The 21,997-nt window shown below is 52.6% G+C and overlaps 1 protein-coding gene across 2 annotated transcripts in view; it reads right to left on the bottom strand.

Annotated features, from left to right (window-relative positions):
* The window catches only part of SLC22A23 (solute carrier family 22 member 23), a gene marked incomplete at its 5' end in the record, with an annotated part of 143,476 nt that overhangs the window by 88,531 nt on the left and 32,948 nt on the right, over positions 1-21,997 (bottom strand). For both annotated transcript variants that reach the window (XM_079712244.1, XM_079712243.1), the window contains 2 exons: positions 15,142-15,296; positions 20,406-20,509. In XM_079712244.1, the coding sequence (XP_079568370.1) occupies positions 15,142-15,296; positions 20,406-20,509 (259 nt within the window). The remainder of the gene's footprint in view (positions 1-15,141; positions 15,297-20,405; positions 20,510-21,997) is intronic.

The following is a 21,997-nucleotide window of genomic DNA, read 5'->3' as shown; positions in this document are numbered from 1 at the left end:
AGGGGCCTGGGCTAAGTGTATCCCCTGCGGCCACCCTGGCCCCATTTCACTATCCATCTGTCTCATCTATGAAAGACCGGGTGGGAACTGGGGGCCGGCCTGCATCCCACGTAGGACCCTGGGCATTCCCGAGTCCGGTGTGCATCACCAGACCCTAAGGGAAGGCACAGAGTCTATGCAGCTCCACTTTATTTCGTAAACATTAGTTTCAGGTCCTGAGAGCTTAACTAAAACGCTGGCTACCTGTGAAACCACGGCCGGACAGTAGTGGAGCCAAGGACTGACACCGATGCTAGAGTCCGGCCTAAGGGCCCCGCACGCCCAACGCGAGGGAACCAGACCGTTTACTGTTGATGCTGGGTCTGCTCTTTAAGTGCCTCTGGTGAGCTGTGTGGATGGAGAAGCGACACCCTGACTCTTTACAGACTCACCAAAACCCGCCATGAGATCTCTTCCCATCTCTTAGTTCTTACTGAGTATCTACCACGGGAAGAGGATACAGGATGGGCTGCGATCCCCCCTCCCCGCCATGGAGCTACAGTGAAGGCGACAGCAGTGACTCGGGGGCAGTCAACCGATCGTGGTGAAGACAAGGAGGATGGTGGCCTGTGTCCTCGTTCCTGCTGGCCAGGCCCTCGTTTTGTGCTCAGTCAGACTTCACTTGCACACAGGGTCACTGAGACCGTGTTTTCCTAGCAGTCCGTATCAATCAGGCGTGGTGGTGCAGGGCTGAGTCGCCAGTTTTGAGCCCAGCCAACTTTCTGGCATCCAGTCCACGTCCGTCCAGCTCACGAGGCTTCATGAGAAATCCCAGGTATTACCTTTCCTATTCATAACCACCTACGTGACATCACGCGTCCTTTTCCCTCATCTTTAATAGGCGGGAATGGGACCAAGAGAACTCCAGCCTTTCCAGCTTTAATAGTTTACAGCCACACACATACTTCTACTCTGTGACAGTGCCGCACAGATTTTCATCACGTTCCATAAATTCATTCATTCACCCAACTCATATTTAGACACCCTTTCTGTGCCAGGTACAACCCAGGTTCTGGAGGTACAGGGGAGAAGAAGAATGGGAAGGTCGTGCTCTGTGGGGTCTACTCCAGAGCCGGGGGGGGGTGGTATTCATGGAGATTCAGATCAATAAATATATTTCCAGGGGGTGGTAGATGCTTTAAAAAAAAGGCAGGTGGTCCTAAAGGAATAATGTGGCTGATGGTTAGATGGACGGTCTGAGAAAGTTTTGCAGATGTCACATGAGCAGAATCACGGTGACAGAACATGGCCAGGTCTGCAGAGGTCTGGGATGGAGCATCTCAGGCAGAGGGAGAGGCTCTTAAGAACGACCCGAGGAACCAGTGAGAGCCTGGCACGTGGAGAATGGGAAGGAGGTCAATTTGGCTGCAATACGGAGTGAGGTCATGCGACCTCACAGGCTGCAGTGAGGACCTTGGGCTGCACAGTGAAAGCCACTGGGGGGTGTGGCAAGGACCCCGGGTCATCCTCCAGCACCCCACCCGGTCTCCTGCAGGCTTGCGGCTGTCCAAGATGAGACGGTATTTCCCAGACCCCTTGCAGCTGGGTGTGGGCAGGTTACTACAGGGATGTAAGACGTGGTACCCACGACCTCCGAGCAGTGACCTTAATGGGAAGAGCGTTCCTGCCTCCCCTTTTCCACCTCTGTGCTGGCTGGAATGTGGACGTGATGGCAGGATTAGCAGACAGGGAGGGTCCGGGCCCCAGGCTCAGGAGACCGTCCATGCCCGCCTGGATGAGTACAGTGACGGGAGAAATAAACAGCTACTTTGTTTAAATCCCTGTCATGCTGGTTTTCAGGCTTCCACAGTGAAGCCACTGCCAACTAACCCAGAGGGCTTGAAGTGGATGAGCAGGAGGCCTGGCTCCGGAGGCACGGGTATCACCCTGGTTCCGGAGGCACAGGTATCACCCTGGTTCCGGAGGCACAGGTATCACCCTGGTTCCGGAGGCACAGGTATCACCCTGGTTCCGGATGCACAGGTATCACCCTGGCTCCGGATGCCCAGGTATCACCCTGGTTCCGGATGCACAGGTATCACCCTGGCTCCGGATGCACAGGTATCACCCTGGTTCCGGAGGCACAGGTATCACCCTGGGTGTAAGTGAAGAATTAGTTGCCCGGCATGAGCAGGAGGCAGGAAGACGGCTCAGGAAGCTACTGAGGGCACGAAATGGAAAGGCTTTGTTTCGGGGGCTGTGGTGGGGCGGAGGCAATCGAGGGCCTCAGCAGATGATCAGAAGGACTTGCTGATCAAGGGGAAGAGGGGAGAAAGCAACTCAGACCCTCGACTGGAGCCGCCGCGCGTGTGGTGGTTCTGGACTGAGGCTGGGAAGACGCGGGGGCCGTGGCTGTGAGGCTGAGGGCGGACGAGAGCTCTGTCTCAGCCACGCTAACCCTGAGACGCAGCTGCGCAGAGGGGTGTGGAACTTGGTAGGGAGGTCAGGGCTGGCGAAATAAACCATCCCGAGATGATTCAACACCAAGCTTCCAGCAGCGCTAACCAAAACAGCAGCTGCTAGCCACATGTGGTTACTTATATTTAATTAATGAAAATTAACTAAATTTACAGATTCAGTGCCCCAGTCCCCGGCCACATGTCACTGCTCAACTGCCACACGTGGTGGGGTCAGAACACCGGGCAATGCAGACAGAGCACACTCCCAGCCCTGCTGCAAGGTCTCTCGGAAAGCTCTGGTCTAAAACCTCTTTAGAGGTAGTTGGTGATGACGGATTTGCTTTGTCTCACAGCCTGACGTGTGAGAGAGAATGGGAGAGAAAATAAAGGCGTGTGTTTTCCCATTTTATTTCTTCTTCTATAACTTAAACGTGTAACCACCACACTCCTTCACCCAAATCCTTCAGGTTCAATGTTTATAAACTGTTCACAATAATTGCCAATATTTGAAGAGATCAGAGGTCTGTGTAACTTTTCAGAAGGTAACTATCCTGAGGTTTCAACTCTTCTTTTATTCTCAGCTGCCTTATCAGCCCTGAAGAAGGATGGGAGCCTTAAGCGATGCTCTTCCGTCCGCTGAGAGCAGACAGCAGCCGCTCCCGCCCTGCTGGCCCCCCAGCCCCACAGAGATGCCAAAGCAGCGGTGATGGGACAGAAAAGCCAACTGTGCAAACACTTGCTTCTACTGTCACAAGGTGGGTGGGGAAAATGCCAAAAAAAAGAAGAGCCTGGAAAAACAGCAAAAGAACAATTATCCCCTGGAGAGAACATGAAATAAGACCCTACAGTGACCCCACAGGGGAAACGGAAAATAAACGAACGGGTCAGAGACCAGCACCAGGTTTTTGGGTGACGATCACAAAGGAAAAACAAGGTTTGGGCACCGCGATCCCCTCCCGGGATGTCAGCCTTAAACCCCCGGGGGTGGCGTGTTCTGTGATTCAATTACACCCTCTTAAAGAGAGAGATCCGAGTACCCCAGAGCAAGCCGACACCCCGACGACTCCAGGCTCACATCCAAGTTGCAACAACAATCCCCACTCGTGGCTGGGAGCCCGCGCCGCCGGGAGCAGGTGAAACACGAGGACAGATGCTGAAGGATGATTCCGGAGGAGACCATCTTTTCTGTGACAAAAGCGCCAAGAAGAGGAATGGTTTTGGTAAATTCCATTCATGGGAAAGAGAGATGTGAACGATGGGCTCTCCACTGAACTTTCTGCAGGGATGCCTTCCGTGACAAAGAGGACATTCTGGTTCAAACTGGTTAGAACTAGCGAGAACTAGAACAGCACAAACTCTTGCTACTTGCCAGCCACCACGGGATGAGAGGGCAAGGCCCCCAGAGCTATCTCCCCGAAACACGGAACGGAGCAAACACTTTTGCAAAAAGCGGGCGATGGCCGTCCTCCACCTACAGAGTGAAGCCGGGACACCGCACCCAGCACCCACGTCCCTCGGAGGCCCCAGCCCTTTGGGAAAACCTTCCCAGCCCTCCACGGTGACTCCCTGTGGAGCGGTCACACTCGCCGGCCAGGCTCCTGGGTGAGAGGACAGAGGTATGTCTTGGGAAGGTGCCTGGTCCTCAGGATGCTGGATGAGGCCAGAGAGGCAGCTGACTGGGGAAAGGGACGGGAGCGGGGGCGGGGCAGGCCGGAGCCGAGCCATCCACCCGGTGATGGGGGTGGAAGGAGCTGAGGGCGGCAAGGATGCCGACAGGGAGAGGGTCACCAGCTGGGGCTGGACTCTAGACTCTAGAACGTGGGTTCCTGAGTGGGGGCAGGCCCGTCTCGGGCCACCTGAGGACACGTTCTTGGCAGTCTGCAGGAACCTTTAAATTTCATGTTCTCATGTCAATGAAAATCCATTTACATTAACACAAACATCACCTTGATTGTCTGGCTGAGCAGCCCGGAACCCAGCAGGGACCTGAGATTTCAGACCACGTTCGCGTCTAGATTTACACTCCAAAGGCCGAAGGTCACCATGGCTGGCTGCACAGAGGCAGGCTTAACCGTGGTTGGAACAAAGCAGCAGGAGACAGGAGCCACGCCTGTGTTCAGCATCCCAGGACGTGACCAGGCTAAGGCCGGCGCTGGAAAGGCCACGCTCATCAGCACAGGAGCGCCAGGACACAGGACGCAGTGATGGCTTCCCGGCTCAGCCCTGGTCAGCACTGGACTAAGCGCCTGTTTAGTTAATACTTTAATGATGCCACAAACCTCACTTTATGGTCAAGAGAAGCAGACAAGTCAGCAGGGCCGTCGAGGGGCCGAGGCATGGTGGGTGTGAAGGATGAGTATTCCATGCGGGCAAAGCCTCCTAGACAGCATCTTAGACAGCATCTTAGACAGCAAAGGTATGTGAACAGGCGTCCCGGACGCTGGGACTTTTCAAGTCCAAATGCCAAAACAGTTTAAATGTGAGACTGAATCTGAAGCCACGCCTTTCTGCTGCTTAACCCAACAAGGCTGAACAGGTGATTCTGTTTCAGGAAAAGACCCTCACCCATCACATTCAAGTGCCATTAATTTGGATCGTATTGGTTTTGGAACTGGAGGTCGTCAACACTTGGGTGTTACAGTCATTTAGAAGTTGTAAGAACTAATGCAAACTCCTTATGGGATATTTGTACACATTTAAAACGATATTAGGGTTGTCAGGAATGACATGGCAGTTACCAGCATGGGCAATGGAGCCCCCGAGGCCCGGGGTCCAGTCCTGGCTCCTCCATCTCTGGGTTTGTGGTCCTGGGCCAGTTACCTCACCTACACCTCAGGTCCCCGTTTGTAAAGCAGGGATAACAGTGGTGCCCAAACCACAGGGTTAAGGGGTGGAGTAACTGTACTGACACTGCACTCGGCACAGCATCAAGGCACACTGTAAAGTCCAGTCAATGCTATTAGCTCCTCCTGAAAGGTCCCACTCGCCCGGGGATTAGAGGCCTCAGTTTCCTTATCTGTAAAATGGGGGTCTTAGTAGGCTCTACCTTATATAGTTAGTACGAAATTTAAAAAATATGTGTGAGACAGATCTTGAAAACAGCTGCCAGTATTCCATTTCCTTGTGTCTTTCTCAGCAATGAATGGAGTGTTCTGGGTGTGATGGGTACCCAGGTACTGGGGTCCAACAGAAGAGCCGAGGGCCCCTCGTGTGATTTGTCCAGGAGAACCTTTCCTTTAGTTTATTATCTTCTCCTGCCCCTGAAGTGGTTCGGAGTTTAAAAACGCAGCCTGTGGGGCTCTGGATGGCTGTCGCAGGAGAGGTAGTTTATTAAGCCAGCTGCTGGAGAAACGGTTATGAAGCGGATTCCTACCCCCGCCTGTCCCCACCACAGTGACTCTCCTCCGTATCCCCCAGCAAGTAGCCAGCCCCAGTCTAACGTTCCCCTCCAGCTAAGTGCTCCGAGTTTGCTGTGAGCTCAGGGAAGCCCTCGGATGAGGCCCTTTGGAAGAGGAAAGGCTTGATGACCCCAGCACAGGATTCCCGCTTTGAGCAGAGCGGTGGCCGTCACACGCACAGAAGCACGCACACGAACACACACGCCCACGCCCACTTCCCTGGATCTTCGTGGTTTACTGACGGCAATTACGCTCATCCTCTCGACTCTCTGCACCACCCTTCACGGTGAGAAACGGGTTTAGAGTCTTCAAGCACCTCGCCCAAGATCACACCGGGTGAGCGCTGGGGCCTGGCTTACATCCAACACCAAACCCTCCCCAGCATCTTCGAGGCTGCTGACGTGTGACACACACACGCGTGCCTGTGGACGAGAAGGAGGGTGGGCGCACAGCGAGTGTGCAGACCCTGCTTTCGGCGTGAGCAACAAGACATCCCTTGGAAGACAAAACTGCATCTCTAGTTCAAATGCAGTTCTGAATTCCCAGCTACTGAGCCAAGAGAATACACTGTTTCAGGGGACTTCAAGAAAAGACTCATTACTGATTTGCCTTCTAAACTCAATTCTTTCTACCCAATTAGAATCAACACTTGTTTGCTATTTTCTTGCACAGCAAGGTGGATGCACTTAAGCCACTGACTTGTACGCTTAAGAATGGTTGCGATGGTAAATTTTATGTTACATACATTTCACCAAAAAAAAAGTTACTTTCTTTCTAAAATACTTGACATGAGGACAAGATGTATCCCTCTGGGGAAGACAGAAATTAAAACCTATGCTTGAAATGATTTAGATTACATTAATCACTAAATGGGAGTTGCTTTTGCCCCAGTTACCTCTGACCTACTGGGCGACCATTGCTCCATCCCAGGGCTGTTTCTCAATCCTCGTCTTGCATCACTGGACACTCTCACCGGCCCCTCCTTAGCGCCCTGGTTATCAGGCTATCCTGACTTTCCACCGACCACTCAGGCTACTCCTTCCCACCTCCCTCACTGCTTCCTCTTCCTCCACCCGTTTATTTCTCATGTTACACAGGCTCTGCGCAAACTCAGCTATGCCGGGGCCTTGTAACTGCTACCTTGATGCTGAGGACATGCGGACCTTGCTACTGAACTTCTGAGCAGCCAATCACCTGCTAAATCAATCACCCCAGATGCCCCCAAGGCACCACCAACTCGTCATATCTGAAACTGAAGCTGTCATCTTCCCCCGGCAAACCTGCCAGAGGAGGGGAGGGGCCAGTGGCTTCGAAATCTATCTATAGGATTAGGAATCTGAAAGCCTGGGCTGCATTCCTCACCCCACCATTTGGAGGAAAACCTGTCCAGGTGCCCAAGCTGGTCACCAGGTCCTCTCCGCCCCCTTCTCCAATCACCTAAGCTCAGGTCCCACCTCCCCAAAGTCTCTCCTTCCCCGTGGCCACAGTCTTCACCCAGGCTCTCCTTCCTCACCCAGGTGCTGCAACTGCCTGCAGGCTTCAGCGTGGCCTGCTTCCTTGGTCTTCTTCCGCTGCCCCAACCTGAGCAATCCCTCCAAAACGTGCATCTAAAACGGTACCTTTCTGCTTGAGACCCTGCAGCAGGCTGGCACTGTCCCAAGGTCACGGAGGACAGATCTTTTTGTGCATTGTCCCAGCCTCCTTCCCAGGCTTCACTATTCATGATTCAGCCTCTGGGCTACACCCAGCCCCTAATAACCCACACTATCCAGGATGCTCTAGGCTCCAGCTGGTCCCTACCATTCACATTACCCAGGATGCACTAGGCTCCACCCGGCCCCTAGTCACTCACATTTGCCAGGATGCACTAGACTCCAGCTGGTCCCTGATCACCCACAGTACCCAGAATGCACTAGGCTCCAGCTCGTCCCTGATCAACCACAGTACCTAGAATGCTCTAGGCTCCTCTGGCCTCTGAGTATCCACTGCAAATAGCTAACACCCACTCTCCCTGACCCCACCAAGTTCACAGCTCGGGCTTGCTTTCCGACACTCAGTGCAGCCGGGGCCTGGCCCTGCATCTCCCTCACTAAACTCTGAGTCCTGGTGGGCAGGAAGGTGTGTCTGCCTTTGCATGCTCAGCCCCTGACTTAGGTACCCGGGAAGTGCTCAAGTTAATCACGGTCCCCTGGCACCTAGTAAGCCCTCGAACGCTTGCTGAGCGCATGAGTGAAGGAGAAAGCAGTCCTGTTTTCACGAGAGCCACCAAAAACAAAACCGAGACTCTCTGAAGCCGAGTTGCTCTGGCGTGACACAGAGCCACACGGTCGCTGACAGCAAGCCTTCAGGGCTCTGCGTCACGGGAGTTACGTTTCCCTCTCTTCTCTCAGCCAAGATTATGGTTTTTTTTGCCAACAGGAGTCTTGGCAAACCAGTCATGATTTCATCTCCCACCAGGTCCGTTTGGATGTTTTTAAAGAAGCCTGGTCTTTTTCACTTGCTTTCCAGGTGACGTTCCTCTCTTTTGTTTCAAGAGTGAAAAACAAAACAAAGTGAGTCCAACCTCCCTCTCCCTACTTCTCCTCAACCCCCTCTTCCAGTAGCACAACTTCCAGCACTGTGTCCCTTCCTGTCCTTCCAGACAAGAAAAGAAAATCCTGTGGCATCTAACGGGATTCCTGGAACAGACCTGTGAGTCCACCTGGCAAACGTGTGGTGAGAAAGGAGGGTGCAGTGGGCAAGAAAGGCTTTCCCAGGTAGGGTGGGGGCGGCGGCTGGTGGAGCTGCGGCCTGGAAGGCAGGGCCGAGAGCCACAGGGACAGGGAAGCAGTCCACCACTAGTCCTGCCCCCACCCACCTCCCACGTCACCTTTGACCTCAGCCCCTCAGCGCCGCAGCCTCCAGAGAGCGACGACTCAGGCTGCCAGCGCGGGCTGGAGAAGGACACCATTCAGGGCCAAGCATTCCCGGTCTCCCGTCCTTCCTGGCCCCTGTTGAGGGCTATGAAACCCTCAGCACCAGAGGAGGCTCCTGGTTGAGCTTAGAATGAAAAGTCATGGGATGCTTAAGTAGGAAAGCGCGGGGGCAGCGGTGGTTTCCACTTGGTTTTGTCGTTGTCTTATCTTGACAGCAGTAGTCAATGTTAACACCTAGAATCCATTTGTTTTTGTTTTCTACCCATTTTCTCCACAAATGGTTCCACGGGACACACTTTGAAACCTGTGCCCTGACTTGAGAGAGAGGGAGACAGAAGCTTAGAGATAAAGCAGTTTGTTACAGGCACAGGGTCGGTCCATCACGGAGCTCACACGACACCTGGATCTCCTGATTTCCACATCTCTCTCCTTCCCCTTTTAGTGTGTGAGCAGCTTGTTTCAAACGAAGCCATCACGCACCACTAGAATCCCAGTCTTGGAAACACCTAGTGCTCAGGGATAGACACAGCTTTAATAACATCCTCCACTGCAGGGGAAAAGGCATCCAAATACTCTAATTTTAGAACGCCAGATATCTAAATATTTTCTACTTTTTCCGCTGATTTTGAGACAGGACTCTCTTCACCAAATTCAGAACACCCAAAGGAATATGCACTTGACGCCCACTCACACGCACCTCTGTCCCAACTTCCAGCAGAAGACTGGGCGTCCGGCCTCAGTGATGCCACGAGCCGCATACCCTTCCTCTGCCCTCATATTTCCACCTTTGACGTCCAGGTGACACAATATATCTTCACATGCCCTAGAGCCACACAGACATTTGCACTTTCTTCAGAGAAAAGTCTCCATATAAATCCAAGTTGCGGCTAATATGTGAGAAGGGGGAGAGAGGCGTCATCATTTTTATTTGAAGAACAGGCACTGCTTTGAGAAACACTAGTCCTCGGCGGCATTTCCTGGTTCCCTTCTGGACGACTCGCCTCTCCAGTCTCGGACCAGCGGCAGGGCCCCAGCCGCTGCCACCTCAACCCCTCGGGAGGACGGGACTAAGCTGCCGGGAACCCCTGCCCTCTCATGGGCATACCTCCCGAGTGCTGGGGTTCCTGCGAGGTGTGACGGGGAAGGCAGGTGAGGGGACAAAGGCCTTGTTACCTTTCTCTTATACATCTGCTCCCTTCCTTGTCACGGTCTGTCTGTGGGTTAGTAAAGTGTTTCCCATGAAGAAAAAGACAGATGGGGAAACCTAAGTCCGTTCTGATTTCCCAACCATGCCGTTCTGAACCCGGATCAAACCAAAACTCTTCTGAAGTTTAAAAATAAATGTTTGCCAAAGGCTTTGGGTAAACTCTGACTCACTTCCTTGGTGGACAAAGCCCTGTAGGTAGAGCTGGTCCCACCACAACAGGGCTGTGGCTCCCAGGGTGGCTGCAGGGAAGGCCCAGGCATCTGAAGACGGGGCAGGTGGGGGAAGAAAGAGGCAACAGATGACGATGGCCAAGCACACGTTCACGAGAAAGTGTCCCTTCACCCAACGCAGTGCCAATATCTGCTCATCAGCCAGCTGGGGCCACTTATACGGAAAGTGTCCCTTCACCCCAATGCAGTGCCAATATCTGCTCATCAGCCAGCTGGGGTCACTTATACTGAAAGTGTCCCCTCACCCCAACGCAGTGCAAATATCTGCTCATCAGCCAGCTGAGGTCACTTACTCGACCACACAGCTCAATGACTCAGTCCCTGGTGCCACGGTTCAGTGGACTGTCTTCTTAACGTACAGCACAGCTCTGACGCTCAAAAACCCTGTCGACTGAAATACTCCCCAAGGAATATTAGTTCAGAAGAACATCAAATTATAGAAATACAGGCAATCGCGAGGAAGAAAGTCACCCAGCACGATGGAAATTACTCAGCCTGAGTCCAGATCCATCATGTATCTCATGAGCTAGTGAGAAGCAGAACATCACCCCATGCAGAGCAAACTCAAGGTTCTTCAGAGATTATTTACCAGTTAAGACGAGGCTCCTCATTTTGCAAAGTAATCAGTAACTTAGTCACCTGTGAAATTCCTTGTCACTCCTTACGTGTAAAATTCGTCCAATTATGCAGGCTGTCTGGGTTTGAGGAGGGTTATTATAATGAGAACATGAAGTTTTTAATTTTTCAAGGAAATTGTTCAAACAAAACAAAACAATTGTTTTGTTTTTGGGCCTAACTGTTGCTAGGCCGAAAAACAAAAAGAAAAAAGTAACGTTCATTCACCCACCGTCAGTAAGGTATGGTCTCTGCTGGCAAAAAGCAGGGCTCATTACTTGTGCTCAGGGTCGGGGGAGGTTGCTAAAAGTGGGGAGGGAAGACAGAGATCAAATGAGGAGAGAAACTCAAAAAAGTACACTAAAAGCATTCCTCTCCCCCAGGACTTATTACATCTGATATCAAGTCAACTCAAACAGCTATAACCTCTCGGGGCTTCTTTTAAACAAGCACACATCTTTACAAAAGCTGCATCACTCTGTCTGTGAGGTTATGAATCCTTGCTGAAAAAAGAATTCACACCACAACAAATCACATCTGCCCGTGTTGAAAAGCGTCTATTTCTTTAGTCTCTGACAAGACTTTATTTTTCATAAACGAATAAGGAAATGTGATGCTCGCTTCTTTTCTTTGTCTGTGGTTCCCTGCTGCTGGCCCAGCTAAGTCAAGACTTTCTACCTTTTTTTTTTTTTTTCAGGTCCAGAGCTAAAGGGCTACAATGAAGCCACCAGGGTGGCCCAAGTGTGTTTAATTATTTCAGGGTCTTGTGAGGCCTCAGAGGCGGCAGGAAGCTCGTCTGTAGCTGCCACTAACCATTCAGCATGGCTCGCTGTCTCTGGTTCCTGCCAACATGCTTACAGGTACAGACGCCTGGGAAGATGCCAACCGTCTCTAGTTTATGTCCTAATTACACAACCACATCTCCCTTTGGTGAGCCGAAGGAAACTAAAGTTTCAAGGAGAGCGTCTTTAACTGGAATGCACCTTAGACAAATTCCAAAACAGGAAAAACCTTAAGCAGCCTTGCATGTAAAAGCACAAAACTTTCACACGTCAGCAGCATGTCTCAAAATGAAGAGTCCACCTTCGTGGCAAGCTCCGCAAGAAACGAAATCGGCAAAAATCATGACTCTCCCTTCTTACGACGCCAAGAACCCGCAAGGCTGAAAAAAGAACGATATCCAGGTCTCTTCTGAGAAAATTCAGACCTTTCCAGCAGATGCGTGAAGTAAGCTAAAAACCTGCCAGTTGAAGGGGGAGAAAACGTCAGGACTGTAAAAAATGTATCTTCCAAATAATCAACTGCCCCAATGTAAAAACTCTTCTTTAGAGTCGAGAAATACTTCGACCCTGTGACCAGGGTTATGAAGAATTTCCTTTAAGCAAAACAAATTCCCAAGCATTCACTAAGCATATATACTACTTGTGTATAAAACGCTAGCAAGCACACTAATTAGGAAATTCAGAGTCACCTGCCCTACAGACTGAGAGCTGGTCTCTTAAATTCTCGTCACCAGCCTGTCTTCTCCCAAGATTGCCAGAGAGAGGGGCTACCCCAGCCCAGCACACAGCACACCCACCCCAATGCTGTCTGCCCGTTACAACTTTATTTCCTTTTTTGAGTCTCCCTTCCCAAACTTAGCTTTCCTGATTTATGCTGTTTAAATATTATCTCAATGAACTCCAAGTAATCACTTATATCGTTTTGCTTTATTTTAATTTTGCTATATCAGATATCGTATTAACTCGGACAATGGGCCACTGGTGGATATTTGGAAATTTTCATTGCAATGGTATCTGTCGTGACGTTTGACTCATAATCCCAATCTAAGACAACATAACTATTTATTTATGCCTTGCTTCGTTTCCGAGAAAATTTAAGACCGTGCGCAGAAATCCATATAATAAAATAATACTTAAATTATGGAGATAGGAAAATGGGACAAAGGAGAAACGAAAGCAGAAAATTTCAAATAAAACCAGGAGAGGGGCCAGCATTTAAAGCTCAGCTTGTCAAGCCCACACACACGCTAGATCAGATTCTAAGCCTTCCAAGCGTCCCAGCATCAGTGGAAAGAGAGAGCATCACTTATCAGTGACTAAAATATGACGGCCCACTGGTCAAATCCGGCCACCATCTGCCTCTGTAAACACAGTCCTACACGACCACACCTAGTCATTTACATATTATTTATGGCTGCTTTCAGGATACGATGGCAGATCTGAGTAGCTGCAACAGAATAAAATATTTACTACCTGTCCCTTTACAGAAAAAAGTCTGCAGATGCCTGGGTTACACGATCTGTGCCAGTAAGATAGCAGCAAAGCCGCCTCCCGGGATAAGCACGCTCTTCGTATGGTTCTGAAGTATGTAAGAGAACCTTCTACTATAAAGAGCTCACTGTAATCTCATGAAAAAGCAGCCATAGCTTCATTTTTCACAGCACACAGAGCAACAGATTTCACAGGGACCATGGCGAGTCTACGTGAGGCTGAAATGATGACGCTGGAGGGAAATCCTCTCCAGGTCTGGCTGAGTTCAGCGGAGTCTGCAGAGATGGCCAGTGCTGGCCACCCCCTGCCCTCCTTCCTTATCACAGGCCGGCAGGGCTAACAGGTCAGGCTCCTCTCCCGCTGGGCCCCAAGGGTCCTCCCAGGTCCTCTGAGGTCTCTGTCAGCAGGTGGCACGCAAGATAAAACCGATATGTCAGCTTTGCTTTAAGGCTCTTTTCCGTGAACATTCTCTCCACTGAACGTGGTTAAGTACCGGGGTGGTGAGATGGAGGTTATTTCTCTGCTAAGTGCCTGAAGCGTGGCTGTTCCCTTCTGCCAGCGTGCAGAGCCGTCCCCGGGAACAGCGTCCTCGAGGAAGCAAAGGACGGATGTCCTCCTGTGGGAACTGGAGCCCCGCGGGGATGGCGGCCTGGAGAGCAGACGCCCCCGCGCCTGAACAAACATGGGGCCAGAGGGCCTGAGAGCAGGGCCCGCAGCCTCCTCCAGAACGAGCGCGAGAGCCGCTCCTCTGCACAGACGGACGGGTGTGCAGGGATGGAGAACGGCCCAGGCACCTTGAATGGAAGCGCTCAAGCCCACCCCCACCCCACGGTGTTTGTTCAAAGAAACAAACCCTCCGAACAGCCATTACCTCGACCCACTGCCCTGGAACACGTACATTCCTTAAGAACCCCCAAGAGCAAGGGTTCCAAAATAAATGCAAATAACCTGGAAATGGTGATTTCTAAGAAACCACAATTCAATTCAGTGCCGGAAGAAGATAACAAAACTGTCAACAGTGACTTTAGGAGAACACCTCTGCAGCCCTTTTATTCTCTGTGGTTATAAAGCTACGTTATCATCGACTATAGTTCTGTTCTCTACAATAAGGGAACAAAATCCAGGCTATCTAAAAGTGTTATTTAAAGGGATCATAGACTAAACTAAGAGAGCCGTACTTTAAGATAATCAGAGCTATCCTTACTGACCCCAGTGGAAACTGCTACTTGGGTCTATCCTGCCTATGTTGTCAAAGGGAAAGAAAAAGAAAACATGGCATAAATCATCTCACATTAGTCCTAACAGTTCTTTCCACACTGTGATTAAAAAGTATAAAACGAGAAAATAAGTAAATGCCTAAAACCTTCCTTCTTCTTGTGGGTTGTGGCCCTGCGCTAGAAGCCACCAACTACAAAGAAGGGAGACGACCATCCTTGACAGGAGAGTTAAAACGGTCACAGACACGATGGAAATTTCCTTCACCCTAAAGAGACTGCCGTTTGCTCTCCCAGCACCAGTGCTTAGGGTTCAAGTCCACACCACTTAAGCCACGTGGGGAGGTGGGAAGCCTGGACCCGGCACATTCTTAAAGGAAAAAAGACAAGAAAAACTCCCGAGGAGTCCACCAGACACTGAGCCCAGACCAACTGTAGGAGGCACTTGGAACACTCTTCTGGAACCAAGCGCAGGGATGCCCGGATACGTCCAGGTTTGGCAGCGCACGGAACGTGAGCACAGGACATCCCGGGGGAAAGCAGAAGCCCGTCCACGCCCACCGCGGGCCGATCCCCACTTCTCCGGGCCACGATGCAGTCCCCCACGCCCTCCGACAGGCCCTGAGCCTGAGCTGGAGCTCGGGCCGAAGGGAGGGTTAGAGACACAACGTGGGAACAGGTGCTTTCGCAGCAGACGAGGCGTGTGGTCCGCACCTCCAGAAGCTGCTGCCTCCACAGCCCGCCCCCCGCCTCCCCGAATCGCAGCGTGCAGACACCCTTCCCGAACCTTGCACGCCGCAGCCACGCATCCCCTCATTCCCTCAAGACCCGCCGTGAAGGCTCCTACTTACGTAGCGCGTACAGGGTGAGGATCACTCCAGCCAGGCAGAATCCTTCAAAGAACCTGAGTGTGCTGAGCATGGTCACGTTCACAGACAGCGCCACCGTCAGTCCAAAGATGAGGATGAAGATGACGCAGAAGAGCAGCACGGGCCGCCGGCCGGACCTGCACGCGGACAGGGACACGGTTAGCCGCCACCGCCGGGTGGGGCCGCCGGCCGGACGCCATGGCATCCCTGGGACCGCGGGTGCTCGATGGGTGCTGGACGAGCACCACACTGAGTCTGTATCCCTCCTGGACCCACCTGGGGAGGCCCAGAGGTAGAAGGCCCCCGGGGGATATGCACGCACCCGCTCGACTTGTACATTAGGGAACACAGGTCAACAGTACCACCCAACAGACAAGAGACAGGAACCAAGTCTTGTTGGCGAGTCTGCTCCCGAGTACAGGGGGATAATTCAACACAATCAATAATACCTTCCCCAAACACCAACCTTGACACGCCCAACATTCAGTGTCTTGAGAAGCTGCTGACCTTTGGAACTGGCTCCAAGGTCAACACAGACCCCAAGCAAGCGGCTTCAAGCCGTCTCTCTGGGCTGTTAACTAGTCTGGCCCGACCTCACCCGTGGCCTGGTGGAGCCAAGGGCCCAGCCGGCTGCCGACTGGTTTCAACTGTACGATGAGAAGAAAATTTGAGGGATCACAGGCTAAACTAAGGTAGCCTGACCTGTACACAATGGGTGTGGACCTGAAAGTGAAGCCCCCAGGGGCCCATCCTCTGCATCTCGGAAAAGGGCAGCGCGCACCCTGGGCTGCTGGGCCACAGCGCCAGCCGGTGAGAGCTCGGTGACCACTAGAGGGTGATGTGCTTCTAGGCGTGGCCCGGGGTGGGGTGGTGGCCGGGTAGCGGAGGCCTATTGGGATGGGGAGGCCCTTGTTCTCCATCCCTCCCAAGCTAAGCTGCCATGTGTCCCAAGGAAAGCAGAACCCTCCATCACACAGATGAATGTGACACAGCCAGAGTGAACTGGAAGGAAAGCTCACAGAGCAACTGGACTCCATTTGCCAAGGGAACAAAGGCCACGCCTGGTACCCCAAACACCTAGACTTAGGACAAGGCACCTACCTAAGAGAAAAATGCCCAGAAAGGGCAAATGCAGAGAAATGGAGAGTAGATTCGTGGTTGTCCAGGGCTGGGGTGAGAACGGCAGGGACTACAAATGGGCAGGAGATGGACATGTTGTAGACTCAGCATGTGGTGTGACTGCATAACCCTGTAAATAGACTAAAACTCACTGGATTGGGTACTCAAAATGGGGGAGCTTTATGGGATGTAAATTATCTCTCAATAAAGCTGCTTTCTGAAAAAGCAATACTCAGTAGTGCACGGCCTTGCCCTGTGCAGGCGATGGATGTAATTTCTAGAAACTCTGGGGGCGGGAACTACAGGACACAACTTCATTCAGAATTCCTTAGGCTTCTGAGCATCCCCACCAGTCACTTTGGTTTAGAGAAAGGAGGACAAGGCTGTGGGCTCAACGCAACGTAAGTCAACCTTCTTGTTGAGATTTTAGCCACTACCTCCCTTGACTTGTGCTGGGGTCACTAAGCCCTCATGAGCAAAGACTCTATAGGTAGTTTGGTCCAAACCCAACCCGTTTACAGAAACAAATTTAAGCATGGCTTCGTCGGTCTCCTAAAATGAAGGAAAACAAAGTCTAACTTACCCACTTTTGTCTACCTCGACTTCCCTTCTCTGTAACATGGGGATAACCGTCCTGCATCACAGTGCGTTGGGATCGCTAACAGGGATGATGGACAGGCCACCAAGCAGCTCGTGGGTCCCCTTCCTGCGTCCTGTGTCCCTGTCGCCCACCAGACATGGTCTGCCCTGTCCTGACACTTTAAGAAAGATCCTGGATTTTTATTTTAACTTGTAGAAATGATTCTAAATCTTTCCCTCCCAAATGGTTGCTAAAATCATTAAGCGAAAATCAGTATTAGGAAATGTGGGACCAACACGGTCCTCAAGAGTCAGAGCCCCGGCCCCGAACCCAGGCTCCCTGAGGAAGGAGGGAATCTTGAGGAAGGCCAGGCTCCGCCAGACGAGCCTTGTGCTTTCTTCAGGAAGGGCCGTCGGGTACAGACACGTGCAAGTGATTTAGAAAGCACTGGAGTTCAAGTGCGCACCGGCTGCCCCAGAGCTGGGGCCTCCCCCACCGGCTGACCGGTAAAATCGCACCCCCAAATCTGTGATGCAGAGCCTTTGCAGTCGAGATCTGTGATGCGCAGAGTCACGGCCTTGTGGGGGGCCCCGGTCCTAATCCTCAGACCCTGTGACTGTGTCACCTCTCAAGGCAAAAGGGGCTGTACAGACGTGACGAAGGGGAAGGGCCTGAGGTGAGGTGGCTGTCCAGGTGGGTCCAATCTAAGGACCCGGAGAGCCTGTCCTGGCTGCAGGGAACCAGAGAGATGACATTGTGAGAAGGACCTGACCAGCCACCTCGGGCTCGGGAAGTAGAAGTGGGCCGGGAGCCAAGGAACGAGAGAAAGTGGAGAAAGCAAGGAAGTGAATTATTCTCTCCTAGCACCTCCAGGGGGTCCTGCAGCCCTGCGGGCACTCTGAGTTCAGCCTGGCGCGAACTACAGGACCGCAAGTCAGCTCAGTCAAGCCACCAAATGCCTGGTAACTGTGACAGCAGCCCCAGAGAAATACGACGGGGTCTCAGCAGGACACAGATGTCCCGCTCAAATGGAGGACTCGGAGGAGATTTTAACCGAGGGATTATTTACAAAGGGGGGGGGGGGGGGGGGGGCGGGGCAAGCTGGGAGAGAAGGCTGGGGCTGCCGACAGCAGGGAGCGGGAGCAAGGACAGTCCGGAGCTCAGAAACGGGGTGCAGGCCGGGGGGCCCCGACCGATGGTAACTCTACAGAGACCAAGCAGGGGAGGGAAATGCCGCCACCCTGCTGTCCCCTCCCTCACATCTCCAGCCAGTGAGCCCCCTACCCCCCGCCCTCCGCCCCGCTGGCCAGGCTCAGCCGGGAGCCAGAGGGCAACAGGGCCTGCGGTGCAGCCCATAAAGGCAGCCTCCCGGGACCGGCTGGACAAGACATGCAGGATGTCCCGCCAGAGACCCAGTGAGCGGGGGAACGAGGTCATGGGGCGAGAGCCACTGGCCGGGCCGGTCCCCCGCTTCCCTGTGGACTAATGCGTGACCGTACGTGCTGTCCGGTCCCAGATAGAACGTGTGTGGAAAACAGTCACTTTTTCAAGTTTTCTTAGACGCTGAGTGCGGTCTTAGCTTAACCTACGACTTGATCAACTTCCCTACACGGCCGTGAAACGGTGCCAAGGGCTGTGAAATCTGGGCTTCCCTCTACATGTGTTTATCTCCTTTGAAGCAAGGCTCTAGCGGGGAGTAAAATGCCAAAAATAAATCAGGCAAGGGTGGAGAACACCAAACTTTCGAACTGGAACTGAGGCCCACGCAACCTGTGCAGAAAGCCCCGGCACAAGCCGCCTGCCCTGGCTCCCCGGTGCTCCTTGCCCGCCCCCCGCGACCCTGGAGAAGCGGCCACGGCATCAGACTCTGGCTGCTCGCCAAGGAAGACCCCAAGCGCTCCTGTCTTCTGTCCCCAGGCCTGGCGTGCGGTCGGGGAGGCCACACGGCGTGGATGGGCAAGAAGTAAGAAACCACAAAACCACGTGTAAACAATTCAAACCGTCACAGAGGTGTCGGTCCAAGTCCGTATTTACTTCCCCTATTAAATCTCTCAGGAATCAGGACACTAAAACCTCCGTCAAGTCCGTGTTTTTAGAAAGCAGTGACATGGTTGTATTACTACAGCTTTCCCCACCTATTTCAATGCAGGTTTCTAGGAAACAAAAGTCCTTGTGGTTAAAACACTGGGATTAGAGTATCTTTTAGGTCAGTATAGCTCACTCTGAAGACCTTAAAGCTCAAGTATTTGGTTAAAAAAAAAACAAACAACCCAAACCCTCGCCCTTTCCCCGCCTCCATCCCCCAAGAAAAGCCACCACCAAACCCCATGCGAGGGCGGGCTGTGGGTTTCCAGAGATGACTGACAGCGTCTCTGTTGCCGTCTCCAGGGAGTATGTCCTTAAGAAGCACTTCCAAACGATGATTAAGCAAATTCTGAACACTCAGGAAATCATACTTCACATTAATGCAAGGAACTCCCAAATGGGCGCTAGCTTTGGGTAAGAAAGTTCTAGAACCTGAAAGGGGCCTCCCTGGGCTCCCCCGCCGCTCTGTCCCCGGAGGTGCTCTCTGGAGCACCAGCCTGCTGTCTACACCCGTGGAGCCAGGCTCTGGGGCCACCACCAGCTTAGTCTCAAATCCTGGCTCTCCGGCCTAAAGGCCGAGTGACCCTGGGGAGTTTACTTGAACATCCGTGCTTCCGCTTGTCCACTGTGAGACAGGGGTCATAACAGTACCTCCCTCACAGGGTGCTGTGGGGATGGGACATCCCACTCCATGGAGACACTCAGCAGTGCCCGGCAACGGCAGGCAGGCAGCCAGGAGGTGAGGGTGCTGCCATCGTCGCTGTTCTTAGTGCCGTGACTACCCCCATCGCCCTCCGAGCGACCCGCCGCTCCACCCTGAACCACACACCTGGCCCCCGACCCACCCAAGTAAAGCGTATTCATTCTCGCCCCTGGTCACCGCCCCTCTGCCTGCACTGCCCAGCCATTACCCACATGCTGTCCACTTTTCAAGGTCCAGCTCCCCGTGGACCTGCACAGGCATCTGCTGGCCAAGCCGACTACAAGGACTGTCCCTCTCTAAGATCTGTGCGGCATTCAGGGCGCTCATGGGCACAGCCCCACCGTCCAGCTCTCAGGGGTGAAGAGAGTCCGGCGTGTCCTCTCCCCATCTTTTGACGCCTCTTGTATATCCACCCGCTGAGGGCCCAGCCCATAAAGCCTCGAAGCCACGTCCCCAGGCTCTTCCTAACCGCACTCTGACAGTCAGGAGGACATGGGCTGCGAAGCTGGTTTTGCTAGATTCTAGCAGCCGCGGAATTGCAATGAATTTAGATTCCCACTTCAAAAGGGTCTGCTCTGTGCACTGGCCAATTCCTTTCATTCTGAATTCTGCAGGTGGCAGCGACAGCCTTCTGCTCTGGCACCAGCGCCAGGGCAGAGGAGAGCCTCGGTCACGGTGAGCTCAGCCGACCGTGCCCCGTGAGGCAGCAGAGGCTCGCTGCAGCTCCCGGGTTTGTTCGGTGGGCATGTGAGTACTTACCAGTCAGCAATGCATCCGGTTACCAGGTAGCCAGAGATTAATCCAACCAGTAAGGAGAACTTAGCGACATGGACCTTCCAGGCATTATCACACACAAGATCCCACTAGAGAGGGGCAAATAGAAAACAGATCAGAGAGAAACACACACAGAGGCCACTTGTCAATCATAAGGGCAACACATAATTGCGCTCAGGGTCATGACACCCTTTACAGGCTGTGTCACACATACCGCTAAGAGTCTCTTCAATGTTTTTGAAAATCCAACAATGAGAAATATAATCTGCCCACAGAAGGCGGTGTAATGTTTTAGCCCGGGACAGAGGATAAAAGTCTGCAGGGTCTCACAGCCCCCATGACATCTGCGGATGAGTCTTTCCTCCACCCTGCCACCATAGGCTGGGAGTCCCCCATCACTGGCACAGCTGTCACGCGGCCCTGCAGGTGGAAAGCCCCTGCCAGCTTTTTGCACGGAGTATCACAGTAACACAAGGAAACTGAAAGCAACCTCTGTGTTTCCATCCCAAAAAACTCCCCAAACTTTATAAGTCGTCTTAAAAATAAAGAGGGTTAGCAGTAAATACTAAAATATCAATCTTAACTAAGCATTCTTACTTTTTTTCCCTCATCAATGGCCCTTGTGTTTTCCCATATTACATCCTAAAGCCACCTGCCCCGCTTGGAGAGAAAGCCAATCAATTGGTGAATACAACATTTAGACTGTTTTTACAATTAAGCTTTATTATTTAGAAAAAGAAATAAAAATAACCCTCCAATTTTTCCTTCCTCCTTTTGCAGAAGTGAGAGAGAAATGCACGTCTGTTCCCTTGAAGTGACGTGTGTCCAAGTGGAAACACGGCCCTCAATCCACAAGCAACTGACGTCTGGGCCCGAGAGGCACACAAATGGGGTCTCGGCTTCAACGGGCTTTGGGACAAGCCAAGCTTCTGCACCAGCCACTGCGGAGGGAGGGGCCAGCCTGGACAGAGCAAGAAGGCAGCCGCCCGCCACCTCATTCCCTGGACTCCCTGGGACACATACAGGGCCGGCACTGCTAGCTGCACATAATCTCATCATTAACAGTTCAGATACAGGAGTTCTTTACGGGGATGACATCCCCCTATGTCTGCCCAGGGACCGGTGGCATCAGCATCACCTGGGAAGGCGTTAGAAATGCACATTCTCGGGCCCACGCCAGACCCCGAATGGGAAGTTCTGGAGGAAGCACAGCAAGCAGTTTAACAAGCCGTCCAGGTGACAACGATGCCGCCCTGGCCTGCCATTTCCCTGCTGTTTTGAATACAGTGAGTGAGCTTCCCCGGCCTGGGCCAGGGCTCAAACAGTCAACCCCCAAGAGCAGGGTGAGGCCAAAGGCCGCATGAAACATGCACAGCAGGGCTGGTCAGTGCTTTGTGCAGCAAATGCCGGGTCAGAAACTAGAGTGTGAGCTAAGGGGGCTTTCGCAGGCCAGCCTGGAAAACCAACACTCACGGAAGTACCAGTGTGCGTATATTCTGTCTCCCCAGCCTGGTTTATTACATTCTGAGGCTGTTTCTGAACTGTTTTCTCTCCACTCTGCCTAGCACAGGACTCTG

Source organism: Hyperoodon ampullatus (genome assembly GCF_949752795.1).
Source record: "Hyperoodon ampullatus genome assembly, chromosome: 10".
NCBI classification, from domain to species: domain Eukaryota; kingdom Metazoa; phylum Chordata; class Mammalia; order Artiodactyla; family Ziphiidae; genus Hyperoodon; species Hyperoodon ampullatus.
This window is presented reverse-complemented; position numbering and strand designations above follow the sequence as displayed.